This window comes from Triturus cristatus, chromosome 12, assembly GCF_964204655.1.
Source record: "Triturus cristatus chromosome 12, aTriCri1.1, whole genome shotgun sequence".
Lineage (NCBI taxonomy): Eukaryota > Metazoa > Chordata > Amphibia > Caudata > Salamandridae > Triturus > Triturus cristatus.
The window spans coordinates 756,610,697-756,634,103 of NC_140595.1; the positions used below are offsets into that span (position 1 = coordinate 756,610,697).

Genomic DNA, 23,407 nt, shown 5'->3' on the forward strand with positions numbered 1-23,407 from the left:
GATGACAGCCAGTGAGTTGCAATTCTTCACTTACTCACCGATAAACCCACGGTGACAACTTATGAGACATTCTGTTTCGCTTGGGTGTGGGGGAATAATACCTCACACATGTTTTAATGAAACATCAATATTCATTTCAGTCACTCTCTGCAGTATCGCAACCATGCCTTCCCAGTAGCGTAATATAGACCTATATTCCCACAATATACACAAGAGCGTTGCATTGCTCTATGTGCATCTGGGGCACGCAGTGGCTTTATTGTTAAGTATCTTGTGGGGTCTCATAGGGGTAAGGTAAGTGGGGTGCTGGGAGTGAAAATGCAACAGAATAAATTGGCATTACTGCCTTTCAGCTGTCCCTGACCTCATGGTGTTGCCCAGGCATTGCCCGAGAGGGGTTTCTGGAGCTCAGTTGATCGTTGCTGTCTGACCATAAGGGGGTTGGCGGTTCAACCTGTCTTTCTGAAGGGCTTTATATAAGCGCAGTATCAGTTTCCTCCCGAGTCCTTTCTCCAACAGCACCTCAAGCGTAGCAGACACAGGTGGTATCGCAAGGAAGTCTGTCCATATCTCTCTAAAAGTATTGGTTGGTTTTGCCAATTGAAGTAAGTGTTCATGACTACCCACCAACGTGTTGCGTGCCTATTCAAATGTAATGAATTCCTCAGCCGGATACAGGTAGCCCATCTCAGTACATCCTCCGTCTTTCCATTGTGACATAGACATGTTTAATGTCATGTTGCAGAATGGTTTCAAACACCATATCAACAATGACCTTGAAAAAGGGGGACGTTATAGGGTACATTTTATAGTCCATTCCCATCGAGATGCCGCAGATCGCACCATAAACGCAGAATACGATGGTGCTGGGAACTGGGATGTATTAAGGGTGTCCTGCAGCAAATCCTTTCCCCAGTTACTACCGTCTTTACACCACTGGGCTTCCTGTTGAAGCTGAGCAGCTGTATAATACGGGTCCCAGTCTGGCAATCCTAGGCCTCAATTCTATCGCTCTTCAAATGAGCCAACTGTACCCTGCTCCTCTTCCCAGCCCACACCAGCGAAATCAACAGCCTATGCAGTGCCTTCAATGTCGACCACATAGATTTCTGTAGGGTGCACAAGCTGTGTGGGGGAATCCCCATATTGGCCAGGGCACCCCTACCCATCACTGAGAATGGCAGGGTGTTCCAAAACTGCACTGAGGTGCGCAGCCCAGAGGATCCGCCCCATGTTGTAATTGTATAGTTTGTCAGCAGTGTGGGCGATCTGCCTACCAAAGTAGCAACATTTCTGTTTCCCATTAAATACCCAAGTTAGGTAAAGCGTAAGGCAGCAGTCTCACATGCTCAGCCGGTGGAAACAGAGCTGTTTTATGTTTCTTTATAGACAGGCCTGAAATATTATCAGGTTTAGTTACTGTCTCAAACAATATGGTTATCTGAAGTTGTTTTAGGAATAGCAAAGTATCATCGGCATACATTGATACGACATGTGTTGTGTTCCCTATGGAAATCCCCCAATCCTTTCAGGTACTCATGAAGGTGTACTGCTATGGGTTCCACCTCCAGGGCAAACAACAAGGGTGAGAGTGGGCATTCATACCTTGCAACCCAGCTATTTGAAATCAGGCCACCCAGCACACCCTTGCAGACAGTTTCATATACAGGAGCATGACCCAGCTTAGGTCAGAACCCAATTTTTTCTGACGGTCATATATTTCAAATCCAACATGTCAAATGCTTTTTCTGTGTCCAGGGCCACCTTGGGGCCCTCCAAATTCTACTGAGCCATCATATGTTGCACATGGTTCATGCGTCTCAAGTTCATAAACGTTTTAAGGCCGGGAATAAAGCTGCATTGGTTGGGGAGTATCAACTTAGCAATCCATGACAACAGTCTGTTGGCTAGAATTTTAGCCAGGTGTTTGGCATCGGTGCTAATCATGGACAGGGGTCTGTAAGACCTCAGCGGCTCTGGGTCTCAGTCTGGCTTCAACATCGCGAGGAAAGTGACCTCCCTCATAATATTAGACAGTCCACCCAGTCGTCGGTATTCCTCATAAACTTCCAAGAGTTGTATACCAAATGTCCCCGAATCATTTCCATAGGCAGACCATCTACCCCTGGGGTCTTTCCCGCAGGTGTGTCCTTGATTTCCACCAGTAACTAATCTTTGCTTTGGTCTCGTTCCAGAATAACTATCTGATCTTGAGTGAGTTGCGCTAGCTGAAGGTTCACCAGGAACCAAGAACCACCGTCTCTGACAGCAGAGACGTTCAAGCATACATCATTGCTGAATATTGTGATAACTTCTTATTTATGGTTGTTTAGGTCACTAAGTTATTACATCCCAGAGTTCTTAATGATAATATAATGAGAAGAGGCCGCTCTAGCGTAAGTAACCATGGTAACATTTTGCTTGATTTGTCGCCCTCACTATGTCATTTTTAGGTCTCGCCTGACCCAGCACTTGCGCTGGTCTGGCGAGACCTTAAGTAAGGGCTTCAAAAAATGCTACCGCCGGCTACAGCTTGCAGTGCATGTGCGCGGGCTTGAGCAGAGGCACCATATGGCATTCCTCATGCTCATCAAGCGCATTGCTCGCCGAGCGCTTGATCGCAATCACTTTCACTTTAGCGTCGCGCAACGGCCGCACGCGCACCACTCCCTTTCTACTCTTTCTAGTTTAGAACAGCACCAAATAAAATATTAGCAAATGCTGTAGAAAGAATACAACTGAAGCAGCACTCCATTTCCAGTACATTATGTGAGCAGCTTACCCAACTGCAAATGCAGCAGTTCCACTACGCTCACCACAGCCCATATTTATATTTACCACATCATGCTTTGGCATAGAAAGGGCGTTTCATGGTGTTAATTAAGCCTAACATAAAAATAAAGTTCCCTTTCATCAGAAAGACGACTCTGCATGTTTGACTCGCTCGGGTTGCAATCGTTGTTCATTGATCAGAAGGTTCATTTTGCGAGAACTGGCAAAGTATAAATCAATAAATAGGGGAAATGGCAAGTGACCCATGTTTCTCAGAATCTCACTATCTGCAGGGAGCTGCGTTGTTTTCAAGAGGTCCTTTTAAAAACAGCTGAACGGAAAGAATTTGCACTTTCGCAGCAGCCTTTCGTCAGTAAGCCTGCTGGGTGCCGAGCGCGCGCTCCGTCACCTCCTCGCGCAGGGAGCGCGTTTCGTATATGTAACCCATTTGTTTGAAGCCATGGCTTCCCTAATTAGCCTTCCACGTATTGGAAGTGCACTGCGGGAGTTATTGACCACGTCCTTGTTCTTTCCAGTGCTGTCAGTGCCCTTTGTACCTTTCGCAAATTGGCAGCCATGCCAGTTCTATAAAATGTTTCCTTCCAGGTGGCTTGCTTACCACATTTATTTCTCGTCAGAAACCTTTAGCGGTTGATTCAACGTGGCCGGCTAGCATCTCACACGCGGGCTGCTTGTTTGTCAACCTACATCATGGTTTTTCCCCCAACTACTAGATATACATTTTTTTTTTATTGATAATCCAATTGGATACGTGAGAACAGCAGCCTCGCCTTTACATTTGTTTTTCTTTTATTAAGTCCTATGGGTGCCCTGGCTACTTAATGGTGGCAGCTCTGCTCTAAAGAGTTATGTTGGGAAACCGAAAATGCTATTTGGGAGTGCTTCTCTCTGCAAACTATCGTGAGATCTTGAAAAACAAGCATTGGCATAGCCAATAGGTCTTGCATTTGGGACCTTATAAGTGTTTAGCCATGCAACAGTTAATGTTGTTGCAGTAAGGATATTGTGCTGCATAACTAAACACTTATAAGGTCCCAAAAGCGAGACATATTGGCTATGCCAATGCTTGTTGTCTATAGTGTCTATGGCTGAATTTATCAAGTGCATCCCAGTTTTCACCATGTCTACATTTTGCAATAGTTAGGGAATTAATTAGTCCTGGGAAGGCCATGCAGAATGTGAACCTCCATCCGAGTCAGCTCCCTTTCTGCCTGTTTTAAGTTATGCTGGAATAGTTGCCTGATTCCGTGTTGCATACATTTCCCGCACACACGACTTTCAATGCCTCCGAATCATTAGCTACAAACTGCATTGACTCGTAGTTGTGTTCAAAGTACATGCTAATTGTGGAGTCAATCCCCATTTTAAATGTGATGCTGAGAGCTTCCAGGCTTAAGCGACACTTTAGTACTAGCACCTGGTGTTTCTCTGTTATACCCTATCAGGAGTGGGGAGTGATCAGACTGCGTGTAACTAATATATGGCCTAATCTGCTGTGTGTGTGCCACGTTATAATAATAATATTCTCTATAGTTAGCAAGCAATATTCTCCTTACGTTGACAGTCCAGATTATAAATGTAGTCTATTAGCGCCTCGGTCATGCCCAGTTAAGTGAGGAGCCTTGATGGACGTCATCCTGAACACAGTTAGTCCCCTGCCTAAATTATTGGGCTATCTGTATATGGTGTAATTGTGTCATACAATGTGCAGAAAAATGTCTGTCATCCATATTAGGGGCATATGTGTTCATCAGGCACTTTTCTGTGCCATCCAGCAGCCCATACACCGGTATGGACCTGCACTCTATATCAGAGCTTGAATAACGATGCTGGAATCCAACCCCCCAGGCCACCCATATCATTACTCTTTCGGAATATGAGGATTACGTTGTGGCAGACACCTGTCCCCTCCATTTCTTTTACAGCCTAAGGACCTCCTCCTCCATTAAGGCGTTTCTTGAAGAAATGCAAACTGAGCCGAGTGGCATTTAATGAAGGTGGACTCTGTATCATTTAATGTAGCCTGTAACGCCACAAACATTTCATGGAAGGAGTTTCACACTTGTTCCGGTTGCCATCTTTGGTACGTAAATGGGACTAAGGGATTCTGGGGTAGTTGGGCCTAAAAGTGGTCTATGCACATACTCATCCCCATCTTTCTTGACTTGTGCTGTGACAAGACCGTCGGTGCTGCGATACATTCGGCCAATTTGATGGAATACCTGTGACACTGCGTATAGAAAAACAATGTTCCCCAAACCCCCTGGTAAACACGAATATCAACTAAAAAGCGTGTCTCCCCATGATCCCCATGCAGCAATAACAACCTGTGCCTGGTGAAGAACACATGGAAGAAAAAAAAGTGGGAAAGGAATCCGAAGAGTTAACAATTCAGCACTAAACTTAATCTACTTAGCGGGGAGGTACAGATCCAGGGGCTCCCGCCGTCCCAACAGGAGTCTCAAGGAGAGATTGAGGTCGAGTCCACAGCACTCCTAACCAAATGTAGGGCGTGATCGTCACTACGAAAACCCCTCACCATGGGTAATTCAGGGATGGAGATCCAAATGTGAGCTAGTATTGTCTAGTCCCGCAGGACCCCCATGCAGTAATTGTAGCATGAACACTGGTCCAGGGCAAATTTCTCACCTACGAGTGTCCACCCGTGACGTACATTGTATGAACACAGTTATACTGAAAGTCTCAGCAGGCTTTGGATTTGACATTTCAGTAGGAAAACAAAAGAGGACAAAGGGGGTGCGGAGCACAGTTCTCATGACGAGGCAGTCTCGGGCTGATTGTTCTCCACTTCTCCATCAGAAGCGCCAAACCCCTCCATTGGCACCTCCACAGGTTATCTCACCAATTCCAAGGCGTCTTCCGAACAATCACCACCTTCTCTCCGCCTGATGTGGAGTGTTCGGCTACCACTTCTTGGCCATCCACTGTGCCAACGACATACTGCCATGGCCCGAGTGGGCTGACATGATCCAAAGCCCGCTCCAGCGCTGCCCTCATCCTCCAACCACTCTCAAACGTCCCCAGTCTGTATTATCAAACGCCTTGCCTGTTACAAAAATATGTATTGACAGCTCTCAACTTTTGCTTTACTGAAACAAGATTTTTCTCAGGGTTTGTACTTTTTCTGGGTAATCGTGAAAGATTTTGATTGTCCCATTTCCGTACCCAGGTTCTGGGCACATGCGCATACTGAGAAGGTTTTGCTGTAGCACGATCCAGGCAGTATTCCTTATATTATTCAGGCGCAATATCAGTCACAAGATTGTCTTTCCTGTCTTTTTCTCTAAACCTTGCACATTTCAGCTGAGCATACATTATATAATTTAGATTTAGATGTTACACTACTTTTTTAAACCTCTAAAGCGCCTTATTCCCTGCATACCAATCAGTTGGTCTGACAAGTACCATTCACATTCATTGCGGTTTTTATTCATCTTGCTTTATGTGACAACATACAGTCTATTCAAAACCTTGGTTGTTCTGTATTTACAGGGTACTCGTAGTTTATTTAAGAGGAGAACACTTTCTTTAGGCGTCTTTATTTGCAATTCACGGAAAATATTATTACAGGGAAAATGTTGTTGAAGGAAAATGCTTCTTTTTCCTGATCATTTCCATTATCAATGTCTCTTATTAGTTTCTTTCCAACATGGCGCCTCGTGTGTGATGGTTGGCATACTTCGGCCATATATTGCTTAGCTGGCCTCCTCAGGACAAGTTTCATGGACTTCCATGTGTTATAAAATCACAGAGTATTTGAGGGCTTTGAAATCTAAATACCAAAGTCATTGAAAATTGAGAATCGTGAACTATTTTTTCATTACATCTTCCTAGTACATGACTCTGTCGTTACTACTGCACGCGCATTTTCAGATTTGGGCGTTTTGAAATGATTCTTAATAAACACACCAAACAAAAACTGTATCACGGATATCATGAAATACTGTAACTATTAGCAAATCTAAATTTATAGATAGGATAAAGTTTGTTGCTTGGCCCGTTATATAGTATTAACGTGGATCATTGCTTTTTTTTTAGTATAGGCGCCAGCCTTTCCATTTTCTTACAGTCCATTGCATAGCCAATGTGCGGACCTGTGTTTTATTCTGCATGTAGGCCCAGCCTTTCTCTTTTCTTATAGCCCAGGGGGATCTTCTATACATAGGATTAAATTACAAACATTAACTCCGTCTTGTTTTTATCACAAATCGCTGGGACCCTGATTTTTTTAGGAAACCCTCAAGGTTCGGTATATTTCTCCACAGGTTAAAGCTCCAACTCCACGACCAATCATGTATGCTGTTATGGTATGTACAGAGTGCAAGCCTTATAATTGAGGCTATCGACTCAAGTTCACCTATTCACATCTTATTGGATGTATATTTAATTATGCAGCCTATATTTGTTTCCACGTCAGTATAAAACACGTGAATCCAGTTGATCTGCAGAATAGTACATACAGTTTTGTTTTTGGATAAGGAGCTGGGTAAACTGTGCTAAGGCTTATGTCCTGTAGTGATCAATTATGCGGATTACCTGTTGCTGATCTGTTTGCTTCTTATACCGCTTCTTAAGTGGCAATCATTGCCATTGTAGGCCCATAGCATAGGCACTTTCTTGCTTTCAGGAAATGAGCATTCAATGCAACAGTTTGGAATTGGTCTGCCCCATATTATTGCTCAATCCGTATCTGCCATTTATGGCTGCAACTCAGCACGTGGCGTATCAAACTGCGGCAATCCTTGTTCTTAAAATATCCCATTGTGAAGTGATTGCATACCATGAATACTTCAGCACTGCCTCGGGGTCACCTTTCCTGGAGAGGGGTGCACTCCTGGAACAGAGGCAGGACAGCATACTCTATCACCATACACTCGGCAGGCACCAAATCAATGTTTAATAAACTATTTTACCTAATTACTGGCAACACTGTCTGTTTTCACCTATGCTACATTGATTATTTACTGTACCGCTTTACCTGGAACCTCTGGCCTGATGACAAGTGCAGGGCTAAATTCCGACCCCCGCTCAAACACATGTTTGCACAGGGATTGGAATTATGAGCTGTGTATGAATGATATGTAGGTGTGGTAAATATCTCACCTATTCCGCCTACCGTTTGCTTTTGCTGCTGTTGATTGGTGCAGGCGGATTGACTGAGTATTTAGATCAAGGGTTGGATCTTGAATTCAAGACAGTCATATGGTCGGGATGATCGTACCTAATCCCTCAACCCTTTTTTGGGCCTTTAACTCTTTAGTCAGGCTGACCCAACCTATGTAATCTCCAGACCCAACCACACGTGCTACAATGTGGCAGGTTTCTCTCTGATCTGAGAAAAGATACATCTGAACACAATGCTTGCTCTTAAGAGGCATGTTTCCTCTCTCCTGAACAGATCAGGAACATTGCAAACTGCAGCCCTCTCCTGGTCCAGTTCTGCCTGTTTCACCGCTCAAAACAGATCTATTTCTCCGCCACTGCTAGGACTTATTCTGTATGCTACCTGTCTTGTTCTTATTACTAGTCTTACACATGTACGCCCGCAGACATGTTTTGTGTAGGCGTTCTAGTTGCACTTCCTTTGCATCCTGTGTGGGTAAGGGAAGCGTGCAGTGCTTCATCCGTGTCAGGAAAATGATACTGTTGCACTAGTGCCGCCTGTGCTGAGCCTGCTTGCATACATGTATGTGTAGCTTGCAGACTGCGGTTGACTGCCGTACTGAATTTTGCTTGCTCAGACAGTATATATTTCGCACCCTCATGTCACTTTTTTATCCTCTCCGAGCTGCATTGAGAGTACTGCCGCGAGAAGGACACGCCTTCCTCACAGAGTTCTGCAGGCCTGGGAGCCGGCACAGTTCATAAAGTGAGCACAGAGGAGCCATCAACTCATGCAGATCTTCGGGGCGGCCCAAGGTTTCCACATACCAAGTCCCTCTGCGGCACTGGGACTTGCCCACTGGGACTTGCCACAGGGTCAAGGCATTGCCTCATAGGTGCTCATTGGAGCTCTTCCTAATGCAATGTGTAAGTGAGTGTTTAATGGTAAAAGAACTGGCTGAAGTGATGCGCTTGGACCAGGGACTAGCCCAGAGTAATGGTTTACACCAGAGTTAGGGCAATATTAATATGTAGGGTAGGATATGGTGTGGTGTGATCTTTGGGTTATTGTTAGGATTAGATAAAGGATTTGGGACAGGACAACGTTTAAAACATGAGCTAGGGATGGCAATAAGGACAGGTCCACTCCAGATAAACTACGTGGAAATAGTGAAAAAAAATGCTGTGAGATTCTTTGCAAAACTGGTTAATAAAAATAGGTCCCTAGGATTGTTCCAATCAATATAACTCGCAAAATAATCTCAACGTTTTATTTTTTTCACCTGAAAAAAAAGTACAAGAAACTGTAAGGGGAGAAGGTGTGGAAGTTGTAAGATGACTGGCTGTCACAGACAGCAAGACTGTTGACTCCAACAAAGGTGTCAGAGTTCAGGCTGGTCATATGCTGTAAGAGTGTTTTTTATTTTAGTTATTTAATAATATTATTTTAAAAACCTTTATGGACATTTGAAAGTACAGAAATTCTGGCAAACAGTTATGTGCAATGCAAAGTTGAAACATAATAGAAAGAAACAGAGCTCTTAAGTCTAGAGCACCACCAGGCTCCTGCTGAAAGCCAGCCTAGGTGTGGTGCACTTCCAGATATCTTCTGCTTTAAGATTCTTTAAGGTTCTTTAGCAGGTATGTGTAGAAGTCTGACCCAATATTTTATGGTCTATCAGTCTGGTCTGTATGATGAGCATTCTATACGTTTCCTTCAGATAAACTATATTCCTGAGCCAATCGGAATACTTGTGAACAGGACCCTGAAGCTAACCCATCACTGTACGTCTCTTAGTTATTTGTGTCTTAACTCAATAATCTCTTTCTACGGCCAGTGTGTACTTCAAATAACATGATGTTAATTAAGGATGTTAGCCTTGACAAGTGCAAGCCCTGACATATTAACTGGCTGACTGTATAAGTGTGCTTTCTGTGGGAGTGAGTGCAACACTGCGGTGGGTTAGCTCAGAAAGTGATCATTAACATGCGCACGTTGTGGGAGAGGTATGCAAGTTGTACTGCCAATAGTGGAATAGTAGATTGTATTGTAAGAGTTTGTGCCGTAGGCGTACACCCTATGAGAGCATACGGTTAGATGGATGGTCGGTATGAATTGTTGCAGGAGCTCAGGCTGGGCCACAGGTTCACTGACTGTTGTGGGTGATTGTGGTATTCAGGCTGCAGGAGATGAGATCGGTTCTCTGGATGGAGGAGGTGGTGCAAGTAAGCAGGCTGTATACCCAGAGTTGGCATGCTGCTTGTAGCTTATGGATTGTTGCAGGAGCTCAGGCTGGGTCATAGGATCACTGACTGTTGTGGGTGATGTAGGTATTCAGGCTGCAGGAAATGAGATCGGTTCTCTGGATGGAGGAGGTGGTGCAAGTAAGCAGGCTGTATACCCAGAGTTGGCATGCTGCTTGTAGCTTATGGATTGTTGCAGGAGCTCAGGCTGGGTCATAGGATCACTGACTGTTGTGGGTGATGTAGGTATTCAGGCTGCAGGAAATGAGATCGGTTCTCTGGATGGAGGAGGTGGTGCAAGTAAGCAGGCTGTATACCCAGAGTTGGCATGCTGCTTGTAGCTTATGGATTGTTGCAGGAGCTCAGGCTGGGCCATAGGATCACTGACTGTTGTGGGTGATGTGGGTATTCAGGCTGCAGGAAATGAGATCGGATCTCTGGATGGAGGAGGTGGTGCAAGTAAGCAGGCTTTATACCCAGAGTAGGCATGCTGCTTGTAGCTTATGGATTGTTGCAGGAGCTCAGGCTGGGCCACAGGTTCACTGACTGTTGTGGGTGATGTAGGTATTCAGGCTGCAGGAGAGGAGATCGGTTCTCTGGATGGAGGAGGTGGTGCAAGTAAGCAGGCTGTATACCCAGAGTTGGCATGCTGCTTGTAGCTTATGGATTGTTGCAGGAGCTCAGGCTGGGCCATAGGATCACTGACTGTTGTGGGTGATGTGGGTATTCAGGCTGCAGGAAATGAGATCGGATCTCTGGATGGAGGAGGTGGTGCAAGTAAGCAGGCTGTATACCCAGAGTTGGCATGCTGCTTGTAGCTTATGGATTGTTGCAGGAGCTCAGGCTGGGCCACAGGTTCACTGACTGTTGTGGGTGATGTGGGTATGCAGGCTGCAGGAAATGAGATCGGATCTCTGGATGGAGGAGGTGGTGCAAGTAAGCAGGCTTTATACCCAGAGTTGGCATGCTGCTTGTAGCTTATGGATTGTTGCAGGAGCTCAGGCTGGGCCATATGTTCACTGACTGTTGTGGGTGATGTAGGTATTCAGGCTGCAGGAGATGAGATCGGTTCTCTGGATGGAGGAGGTGGTGCAAGTAAGCAGGCTGTGTACCCAGAGTTGGCATGCTGCTTGTAGCTTATGGATTGTTGCAGGAGCTCAGGCTGGGCCATATGTTCACTGACTGTTGTGGGTGATGTAGGTATTCAGGCTGCAGGAGATGAGATCGGTTCTCTGGATGGAGGAGGTGGTGCAAGTAAGCAGGCTGTATACCCAGAGTTGGCATGCTGCTTGTAGCTTATGGATTGTTGCAGGAGCTCAGGCTGGGCCACAGGTTCACTGACTGTTGTGGGTGATGTGGGTATTCAGGCTGCAGGAAATGAGATCGGTTCTCTGGATGGAGGAGGTGGTGCAAGTAAGCAGGCTGTATACCCAGAGTTGGCATGCTGCTTGTAGCTTATGGATTGTTGCAGGAGCTCAGGCTGGGCCATAGGTTCACTGACTGTGTGGGTGATGTAGGTATTCAGGCTGCAGGAAATGAGATCGGTTCTCTGGATGGAGGAGGTGGTGCAAGTAAGCAGGCTGTATACCCAGAGTTGGCATGCTGCTTGTAGCTTATGGATTGTTGCAGGAGCTCAGGCTGGGTCATAGGATCACTGACTGTTGTGGGTGATGTAGGTATTCAGGCTGCAGGAAATGAGATCGGTTCTCTGGATGGAGGAGGTGGTGCAAGTAAGCAGGCTGTATACCCAGAGTTGGCATGCTGCTTGTAGCTTATGGATTGTTGCAGGAGCTCAGGCTGGGCCATAGGTTCACTGACTGTGTGGGTGATGTAGGTATTCAGGCTGCAGGAAATGAGATCGGTTCTCTGGATGGAGGAGGTGGTGCAAGTAAGCAGGCTGTATACCCAGAGTTGGCATGCTGCTTGTAGCTTATGGATTGTTGCAGGAGCTCAGGCTGGGTCATAGGATCACTGACTGTTGTGGGTGATGTAGGTATTCAGGCTGCAGGAAATGAGATCGGTTCTCTGGATGGAGGAGGTGGTGCAAGTAAGCAGGCTGTGTACCCAGAGTTGGCATGCTGCTTGTAGCTTATGGATTGTTGCAGGAGCTCAGGCTGGGCCATATGTTCACTGACTGTTGTGGGTGATGTAGGTATTCAGGCTGCAGGAAATGAGATCGGTTCTCTGGATGGGGGAGGAGGTGCAAGTAAGCAGGCTTGATACCCAGAGTTGGCATGCTGCTTGTAGCTTATGGATTGTTGCAGGAGCTCAGGCTGGGTCATAGGATCACTGACTGTTGTGGGTGATGTAGGTATTCAGGCTGCAGGAAATGAGATCGGTTCTCTGGATGGAGGAGGTGGTGCAAGTAAGCAGGCTTTATACCCAGAGTTGGCATGCTGCTTGTAGCTTATGGTTAGTTTGTAATGATTGTAGCAGGTGAACCAAGATTATTTGGAGGAGTTCCAAGAGCAGTAACTGTGCTGGTATGGTGCAGCTAAGGCGTTTGGTGCTGTTCAAGTCTGTGCCCGTGTGAAATTTTAAAGTAAGATTTGTGTGTTGTTGTGAGGAATTTTCTGGGTATGGGTATGATGGTAAAGTGTTATTTGTTACAGATTCTGGTGCATTTTTAAAAAGGTTTCGCTGATATAAAGACACAGGCCCATCAGCTGCAGTTCTTTCTGGCGCGGTGGTGAGAAAGCTGATATTAGTGGCAGAACTCACAGCATATGCACAAAGAAGGCAGTTTGGGCCAGATCAGTGCTGCTTTTGGGGAATCGGGAGTTGGCGTTGCCTATGACATGGTGTAGAAGTATCGATTCTGGGGCACAGCGTGGGTTTTCCAACTGACGGCTGCTGTGAGAATACTGGCAATCTATGCAAGTGTACAACTGTGCCTTCTTTTGCTGGTACTGAATGTTGTTCTTCTGGTTCACAACATCTTGTTGGGGCGACCTTTCACCCCAGCTCCAATGGCACTGCCCAAACTGCATTTGCACTTCTTTTTCCAATGTTTTCTAAATCTGTCCAATTTATTCTTTTAATTTTTCCTTTCTTTTTAAACTCGTAACACTGTTCAAGTCTGCATGCAAGGTACGCATTTTCCTGGGTTTCTCATGTTGAAAATGGGCCATCCGAGCCTCTTACTTAAAACACGAACAAGCGCCAAGTTCAACGTAAGCAGTTTATTTAACCCCTTCCCCGCTCATGACGGAACCGCTCTGTCATGAGCCACGGTTGCCGTGTGCTCATGACGGAACGGTTCCATCATGACACGACCGTTGGCGGCCGCTCCGCCCACGCGGCGCTGTTTCCCCGCCTGTGCGGGGGGACAACGCAACTGGGCGGAGTCATGATGGAACCGTTCCGTCATGAGCACAGCTCAACTGTGGCTCATGACGGAGCGGCTCCGTCATGAGCACCGGGCCACCGCGCTGCCCCCCCCGCACCCCGGCGGAATTCCCGCCGCGGCGAAAGGGTTAAAAACCCAAAGCATTTCAGTCCATGATGTTCTTCTGTTTCAGCCACACTTCGAAGGGAGCGGATGTGCTAATACTAGGAGGAGACCTGAATATGCATCCCATGGATGTTGGTTTAAGGCTTCTGCTAGAATGGACCAGACTACTTGACTCCTTTGTAGCGGCGGACTCATTTGAGGTACTTCAACAGATGTGTGTCATAAGAACACCCACACTGCGAGGACTGACTAAGGGAACTGCAAGGAATGGTGTAGGAGTGCTTCTTGTTTGAGTGTGGTGGCTGGTGGTTTTTAATGGAGGAGAACTGTTCTTCATGGGGGAGATGCAAGTTGGAGTTCACAAGTGCTGTCTATGGTGGGGAATAAAATAGGAACACTCATTGTGGATGAGCTGTAAGGACTGGTGTAGGAGTGCTTCTTGTTTGAGTGTGGTGGCTGGTGGTTTTTAATGGAGGAGCACTGTTCTTCATGGGGGGAGATGCAAGTTGGAGTTCACAAGTGCTGTCTATGGTGGGGAATAAAATAGGAACACTCCTTGTGGATGAGCTGTAAGGACTGGTGTAGGAGCGCTGGTTTTTGAGATTGCACAGAATGGTGTAGGAGTACCAGATCTAGGGAATTGTAGGAAAGTAGGAGCGCTGACTGTTGACAACTGTAGGGGATAGAATTGGATGGCAGGGAGCAACGGAGAATATAGTTCTTCCATTGTTTTTGTTTCAGTTCTTAAGTGCGAGACGAAAAATGATCTCGATGCTGTCACTTTAAAAAAAATTCAGATGGACCCAGTGCAAGAATTCTACTCCTTGCCCTTAGAATTCTCCCCCTAATTGTGTGTTTCCAAATGTCTCTGCAGAGCTGTTGTTTTTCTTTTTCTTCAAGTTTTGGACTCAACAAGGGGAAATGGCTTCTCCGGACCCTCCATCTTTTTGAGTGATTTTGTGGTTCCACTTCCATTACAAAGGTGTTTTTCATTCTATTTATTAAAAAAAAATCTATTTTGTTACTTCAGTCATAAATATGACTCCCAATTCAACTGAACAAGTTCAAGCTTTGCGTATGGTGCAGCAGTTTCTTGGCAGCTGATCCACACCACGTATATGTTTGTCCTGCATGAGAAGTTTATATTAGGCGAGTGCCTGTCCTTCTTGTGCGGGAGTCCTGCAATGTCGTTGAAGGCGAGATTCCTCTTCATATCAAAGGGAGATATGCTTCCATAGGAGATCATCGACTTCATGACTGCACTGCACCTATCACATTTATTGGGAAGAATGCGTGACCGGGCGCCTTCGCTTTGCTACTTACTGTACCTACTTTGGCATTTCTTAGCAGTGACAGTTCATATTTATTTGTGCTTCTACCTGTACTACTAAATAAACAACAAAAATAAGACAGTTTGATGGCCACCTTCTCTGTTATAAGCCTGCATCTAGTCATTAAGGGGGAAAGCCCTCTGCATGTATGCGCTCGGCAGTACTTTTTTTGGAAAAGCACCCACTCGCAAGATTTAGAGTGCAGCCATATCAGACAACCAAGATGATCATGACCACTGTTGAGTACTCCTGCTGAACATTCCTAGAGCACTCTGGGATTGATCATGCTTCCCAAACAGATCCACCAGAAGCTCAATTGGCCCTGTGCTACATCCCTTCAATAGGAAGTTAAGTTGAACTCATTCCTGAGTCCTCTAGCTGTTCCTGGTTGCAAAAACAATTCAAACCTCATAAGAGTGACAAATAACAGAGAGGAAGGTGCTATTGAATCGGCCTTTCTTTGAACGATCGATTATTCATAAGAAACCTAAGAAAAAGGCATGTGAGAGGGTTGAAAGCTTAAAAGAAAAGTGTTCAGCATTGGTATCAGTACCTTTGGTCTTGGTCGAGTTTGAGCTTAAAATTAAACCACCTGCACATATTGGCCACTCGGTCCAAGAGTTTGAATCCTCGCACTACTTTGCAGTATCCCCTGAGGATTGTGTTTTAATCCCACGAGGGTTGCCTCATACTCCATCGTCTGCCTTTTATACAAATTAAGTACGTTTACCAGAGTATTCTTGCACTGCTCTTCCCAGAGCTCCTCCTTTTCCCATATTTTTTAACATTAGGCTCCAGAGACATGCAGTGGTAAATGCGTATACTCGTACTGCAAACGTAAGTCTTTCTCACCTATTTACCTGTAGTCTCAAAGAAGAATTCTGTCACTTAACCAAAGGCTGCTGAGAAGGAGCCTGTGCCAGCGATGCAAATAAATAAACTCAGTGGTGAAATCTATTACATCAGATTTTCTCCTCAGTGTTTTAGCAAAGCAAATCTAGGCAAAGATAAGAACGCAAAAAATTGACACCTAAAATATTGGATCCTCCACCTTTACCAACAGAGCAGCTCTGCACAAAGGAATACTCCTCCAAAAAAACTAGTAATGACACACAGTCTCATTCTGCAACAGTGGATAAGCAGTGCAGACAGCATCCATGTGGAAAATTGCATTTTGTAATGTTCAAGTCATGCAGGCTGTGGATATGGTCTACTTCCTAAACCTGTTTATTGCAGCCAGTTTTTTAGGATTGCACCTTTAGTTTGAAAAGATAAAGTTTATTGAAAAAGAAAAGGGAAAGGATAAAAAAAGGGGAGAAAATAAAATAAAATACATAAATGATACCAATGAGTACTTCAAATAATACATAGATGAAAGATCATACATCAATACAACAGAGTAAATACTAATGTACTAAACATCTGGTCAAATAATAGGACAATGTATAAAATACAATGAAAAAACAATACTGAGAACAAAAATGAAAATAAGAACAAATGGGAATGTCATGGGGGTTTTAACACTTCTTGGTTCGAAACTTGAAGTACAGAAAAAACCATAGCATGACGGTCATTGAAATCAGTAACTGGAGACCACATAAACAAGCGCTTGCGAGCTAAGGAAGTTGGGAATATATACGCAGTATCTAACCTATGATTATGACACACAGCATACCACCAGGCCTGGAAGGATAACTCAGCTAAGTTTTTCCAGTGTTTGGTGATTTGTTGAAAAGCTACCCCCAAGAGCAAATCCAAAATGTGTAATGGCAAAGAACAGCTCGAGCAATCATCAGATAGAGAGCCTAAGAAAATATTAGTAAATGAAAAAGGAACCGTCAAAAAATTTGAGTAATTTGATTCCACACATTCTGCCAGAAATCTTGAACGAAAGGACATAAAAAAAGCAAGTGATTTAAATCAGCATTATTGGAGGAACATGACCAACAAATATCAGGAAATTCAGCATTAAACTTATGTAAAAGAGAGGGAGAGAGAAATAATATATTGTAAATAAAAAAAGTGCCTGCGTGGTATTAGCTGCTCTGGATGTTTTCCTTATTTTATTATTATTATTATTATTATTATTAAATTTTATAGAGCGCGTAGTCACCCGTGAGTATCCCAGCGCTAAGATCGGTACACCTGGGGGTAGTGGGGGCAAGGGGGGGAGGTTAGGAGTTAAGGGAAGAGGTGGGTTTTCAGTCGCTTTCTGAAACGCAGATAGTTAGGTTCTGTTCTCAGGTCGCGTGGTAAGGCGTTCCAGAGGCATGCGGTATGAACCGAGAAGCGTCTTCCACCAGTGCGTGCCTTCTTGACTCTGGGAGTGATGATGAGGTGTTCCTGATCGGATCGAAGGGATCTTGGGGCTTTATAAGGATTGATAAATTTTCCTAGGATCGGGGGACCTTTGTTTTGCAACAGTCTGTGAGCCAGGCAGAGGGCTTTGAACTTCACTCATTCTCTAACCGGGAGCCAATGAAGGAGCTTCAGAGCTGGTTTGGCCGAGGCTCTGGCAGGAGTGTTGGTGAGGATCCGGGCAGCCGCATTTTGGATCCTCTGTAGCCTGTTCATGGTTGCCTCAGGAGCGCCCAGATAGATGGAATTACTGTAGTCGATCCTGGATAATATTAGGCCTTGGATCAGCAGTTCTTTTGCGGTAGGAGGAAGTAAGGGCAAGATCTTTCGGATTGATTTGAGGAGCCCGAAGCAAGTCCCGGCTACTTTTTTTGCCTGTGTTGCAAACGATAGATCTTTATCGAGCCAGACGCCCAGGCTCTTAACCTCGGGTTTCGGGTCAGGAGGCGGGCCTAAACAGGGTGGCCAGATGTTCTGTGACAGGGAGAGTCCCTTCTGGCCCAGGAGGAGAATGTCAGTCTTTGAACCGTTGAGTTTCAGATAGGACCGGTTCATCCATCCTTGTATCTGCGTAAGACAGTTGTAAAGGTCCGCAGGTTGTTGGCTTGGGTGAGATAGGGATACCACTAGTTGGGTGTCGTCGGCGTAGCTGACGATACTCACTCCGAACGGGATGACAACCTCCTCCAATGGGGACATGTAGATATTAAACAATGTGGGACTCAGTGAGGAGCCCTGAGGTACACCACATTGGAGGGGAATTTCGGAGGAGCGGGTGTTGTTCTCCCAGATCTGAAAGGACCGGTGACCCAGAAAGGACGATAGCCAGTGTAGTGCTTTTCCTTCTACACCGACACTCCTGAGTCGGTGGATAAGGAGTTGGTGATTGACGGTGTCGAAGGCCGCACTGAGGTCGAGGAGGATCACTGCCACTGATCCTCCAGCGTCAAGAAGTGCTCTGGCCTCCTCCAGCGCCGCAAGGAGGGCGATGTCGGTGCCCTGCCCTGGGTGGAATCCCGTCTGCGAGCTTTTCAGCCGATCATTAGTTTCCAGAAATTGTGAAAGTTTTCTGTTCACCAGCTTTTCGGCGACCTTACTAGTTCCTGGGAGGAGGGAAATTGGTCTGTAATTGGCCAAATCCGCAGGGTCAAGGGAAGGTTTTTTCAATAACGCCTTGACAACTGCCGCCTTCCAGCTAGAGGGGACGACTCCCTGTTGCAGGGAAACGTTGATAAGCTGGGTAAGGGGGGGGGGGATGATCGTGGGTGCTACTCTCTTGAGGATACGTAACGGGGTCCCTGGGGGAACCGCTTTTGATGTTATTAAGCGTGCTTTCGACCTCCTCGGCAGTCACTTGTCCCCAAGAGGTGAAACAGGGGGAAATAGGAGTGTTATTGATCTCTTTTTCCTCGCTCGAGTTAGTGGTAAAAGATTCCTTGCTTGAGCACGCGGAATTTTCTATTCTTTCTTGGAAGAATAGACTTTTGGTCTTTCGAAGGGTAATTTTATAAGTTTGTAGTGCGGTGTGGTACGCGTCCTTTTTTTCCTTAGACTTATCCTTCCTCCAGGAACGTTCCGTTTTCTTACATTCCTGTCGTAGGGACTTAAGCTCTGTAGTATACCAGGGAGCGGGGGTCACCCGTTTGGTATGTTTAAGAGTAGTAGTTTTGGGAAGAAGTTGGGATCCAATGAAGATGTGACCCAGAAATTAAACTGTTCATCGGCAATGACAGGATCGGCGGAGAGAGTGGGTCTGGAATTTGAAAGGGTAGTGGCCCATTCCTCTGGGACAAGCTTGTGCCAGCGACGATCGGTGACCCGAGTTTTGGAGGGTTGGGAGGGGGCTATGAATAGATGACAGGAGATAGGGATTAGGAAATGATCTGTCCATGGAAGAGGAAGGGGGGAACCAGTAGTAATGTCCGCGATATTAGTCAGGACGGGGTCCAGGAGATGTCCCTTGTCGTGGGTGGGTCCATTATTGACCAGCCGAATGTTAAATGACCTCAGGTCATACAAGAGGTCAAGTGCTATGGAATCTGTGGGGTCTGTGAGGTGGAGATTGAGGTCGCCCACTAAGAGGAAGTTAGAGGCGGAAGAAGCTAGTTGTGCCACCGTTTCGGTGAGAGCGTTAATGAATTTCCCTGGTGTACCCGGAGGTCGATAGATCAACAGTCCTGTTATGGAGTGTGCCGGGGAGGTTTGGAGAGCGAAATTGCAGCTTTCGCAGCCTTCAATGTGAGCCAAATGCGATTCCAAAGTGATATAGGCCAATTGGTCTGAAGGTCACGCTCCCAATCCAATTCCGTTTCAGTTTTTTCTCTAGGAGAGATTGATGTATGTAAGTATTTATAAATTGCTGAGTCTTTGGGACCCGTATTTAAAAACATGAAAGCGTTAAGGAAAGGTCTGTCATCTGACCCAAGGGAGGGATACATTTCTGAATAGCTGTGTTTAAAGCATGTTGTAAGAGAGTATATTTAGTAGAAAAAAATGTAGGGAAGTTAAACAACCGTTTAGCTTGGGAAAAAGATAAAATCATATCATTTTGAAAGAGCTGATGAACCCAGAAGAGACCTTTTTGACTCCAAGATTTCCAATAAATGGATCTGTTACTGATCAATATACGATGATTATGCCAAATTGAGGAATTAAGGGAGTCAATTTCAGAAGAGCCTTTTAATAAGAAAGGATCTAATAATGTATGTGTGAGTTTGATAATGGGTCTAATTAATTTTTGAGGTTTCTTGGAAAAAGAAAGAAATTATGAGAAGGAGAAGGGAGCAATAAAGGAATGTTCAAGTAATTCCCAAAGGGGAGAGATCGCAGAGGGGTTATTAAGCCAATGAGAAGATTGTCGAAGAATAAAGGCTTTGTGATAAGAAGGAAAATCAGTGAAATTAACCCCGCCGTCTGTTTTAGGGCGCCAAAGTTTTGCTAATGACAGTCGGGCCTTCTTCCCACCCCAAAGAAAGGAAGATAATAAAGAGTTAATTTTTTAAAAGTATTTTTGAGGTATAGTAATAGGAATATTAGAAATAGTGAATAAGACAATAGGGGATAACATAATTTTAATGGTGTCCAACCTCTCCCACCAAGATAGATAAAGGATTCCATCTATCAATAAGAGAAGAAATGTTTGAACAACAATTATCTAAATTAATAGAGATTGAAGAATGAACAGAAGGGGAAAAATAAGTTCCTAGGTATTTTATATGATTTGTGTTCCAAGAAAAATATGTTAATTTAAAATCATCTTTAAAGGTGTATTTAGTTAGGGGTAAAATTTCGCATTTATCATTGTTTAATTTGTAACCAGAGACTAAAGAATAAGATCGTATTTCAGATAGAAATGCAGGTAATGAAGAAGAGGGATTAGAGACAACCACTAAAATGTCATCAGCATAAGCTGCTAATTTAACATGTGAATCGCCAGAAATGAAACCTTGAAAAATGCGTATTTTGACGAAGTCTACACAAAAAGGGTTCCAAAGCTAGGTTAAAAAGAAAAGGGGGTAACAGAAAACCTTGACGAACACCTCTGCCTAAGGTAAAGTTCGAGGAGGTAAGGCCATTAACAAATATAGCAGCTTTAGGGTCCGAGTATAAAAGAGATATCAGAGAGATAATTTTAGGACCAAAGCCAAACCATTTGAGGGATGAAAAAATAAAAGGCCAGTAGACTCTGTCAAACGCCTTTTCTGCATCTAATGCAATAGCCGCTAAAAGAATCAGAAAAATGATTTTGAAAGAATGTAAAAAAACAAGCAAGTATTATCCATAAGAAAACGACCCTTCACAAAACCCGATTGTTCTTTACCTAGGAGATCCGGAAGAAAAGATTCTAAGCGTAAAGCCAGTGATTTAGATTTTTTTTTATAATCAATGTTAACCAAGGAGATTGGTCTGTAATTTTTGCAGAAACGAGGATCTTTATTATCTTTAGGGATAAGACAAATGAGAGCTTCCAAGAAGGAACCTGAAGCAGAACCAGATTGTGAAAAAAAAGATAAAAGTTAATGTAATTTAGGAAGAAGAAGTTGGGAAAAATGAGAAAAAAACTAAATGGTGAATCCATCGGGACCTGGAGCTTTGTCCTTTTTAAGGGTATTTAAGCATTTTGAGGTTCTTTCAGTGAAATATCAATTTCTAAAGGTTGAAAATCAATATCCCAGTCCGAGGTAGTTGGGGCATAAACATTAAATAATGTAAGGGGTTCTTTTTCACCACTAGTTCTGTAAGAAGCCAGCGACCCATGTCATCAGTCTCTTGAGAAATAGGTTTAGCCTGAAGAGACTTGTGACAGAGGGTAGCAACGCCATTACGTTTGCCATCACCCGGGGAAAAAAAAAATCTCTCAAACCCAGTCTCTCTGCAACGTCAGGGATTCAGATTCATTGAGATGAGTTTCTTGAATCATGGCTATATCAACGTTCAATATAGTAAGATGTGTAAGAACACGTTGTCTTTTAATAGGGGGGTGTAAACCCCAGACATTCCATGTAACATTAAGAAGATAAATAGGATAAGACCAGATGAAACATTGCATTTGTCAAACAATAACCTTAATTGTAAGCGAGTGACAAAGTATGTTAACAATTGAACAGCAATTAATATATTTAAACAAATTAAAAAAAATTCAAATAAAAAAGTAAGAAACAGTTAAGAAGAATAATAGAGAGGAAAGAAAAAGAAAACAAATCAGATTGTGAAACTGAGTTGAGAATAAAAAAGAGAAGTTAAAGGATAGAATATAACAAGTGGAATTCAATGTATAAAGAGGACACAGGGAAAATGAATAATAAGAATGAGAAAACAAAAGGAAAAGAATAAAAAATAGTGGGTAGAACCACAGGAAGACAAAATATATGAATAGTGTAAGATTAAAAAAAGAAAAAGAGAACCAATACCATATTTTGCATCATACACAAAAGCACATACAAAAAATACTAAATCAAGGACTATGTGAAGAATTAAAAAGGAAGATTTAAGAAGTTCAAAAATATTAATGAGCAAAATCAAATAAAAGAAAGAAACAGGACAGAATGATAGAAGAGAAAAAAGTAGGAAAAAAGATGCAAGAAGAAACGAGATATGAAAAACGAGAAGTGAAACATTGGTACACAAGAAAAAGGAATAAAAAAAACACAACATATTATCCTTGGCGAGTACCATAAAAAACAATAAAGTTAAAAAAAACACTTACAAAGGGGTCAAAACACTGAAGAACACTGAAGAAGGTGTGGTGGGGGGGGGGGGGAAGGACCACATGGAACAATAGCACGTCCAGACTCCATGGGTTAGGGGAGGGGAAGACCTCGGGTTGTAAACAACATGTATACAAAGTCGATGAATAGATTGAAATAGAACCTGTAATAAGAAAAGTAGTGATTAGCATTGGTAAACAGAGAACAACTAACTGTGGATTGAAACTTGGAATATAGGATAACAGACTAAAGACTAAAATAATGAATTAAGACAAATTATCTAAATAATGTTGAAGAAGAGAATTTTCTAGTTGGCGTTAGGAACAGTATATCCATTTAAAGAAATGCAGAAATATGAAAAGCATAAGTAAATTCATTTAAAGCGAGCATTAGAAGTATCCATCTGATCTGGGCATTGCGCATTAAGGAAGCTTCGCAACTGGAGTGGGTCATCGTAGGTCTTGGTACTGTTATTATGAGTGACCTTAAACAAGCATGGATGTAAAAGACCAAATCTAGCTCCAATAGAACGAAGTGCAGGCCTCATAGCAAGACGTTCTTTTCGATGGTCCGCTGTTGGTTTAGCATAGTCCTGTGAAAAGAGCTTGGCTGCCTGTAGAACCTTAAGAAGATCAGTGTATTCAAGAAAGTACAATATGCAACCTCTAGGTTTCTTCATGTTTGAAGCTGATGAGCGCATTGGACCCAAACGATGAGCTCTTTGGATATTTAAGATGGCACCTTCAGGCAAGTTAAGAACTGGTGGTATGAATTTTCGAAAGAAAGAGATGGGATCCGGGCCCTCTGAACCCTCTGCCAGACCATAAATGCGAAGGTTACTCCTTCGATTTCTGTTTTCCAAATTTTCAACTTGCTTTTGGAGATTCGTAACCTGT

At 44.0% G+C, this 23,407-nt stretch overlaps 1 protein-coding gene across 1 annotated transcript in view; it reads left to right on the forward strand.

The window, feature by feature from the left end:
* SMPD2 (sphingomyelin phosphodiesterase 2) overlaps positions 1-23,407 on the forward strand; it is a 99,854-nt gene that overhangs the window by 26,137 nt on the left and 50,310 nt on the right. Inside the window, 3 exon segments of the mRNA XM_085637207.1 lie at positions 8,603-8,634; positions 8,636-8,683; positions 13,683-13,815. Of these exon segments, the coding sequence (XP_085493333.1) occupies positions 8,603-8,634; positions 8,636-8,683; positions 13,683-13,815 (213 nt within the window).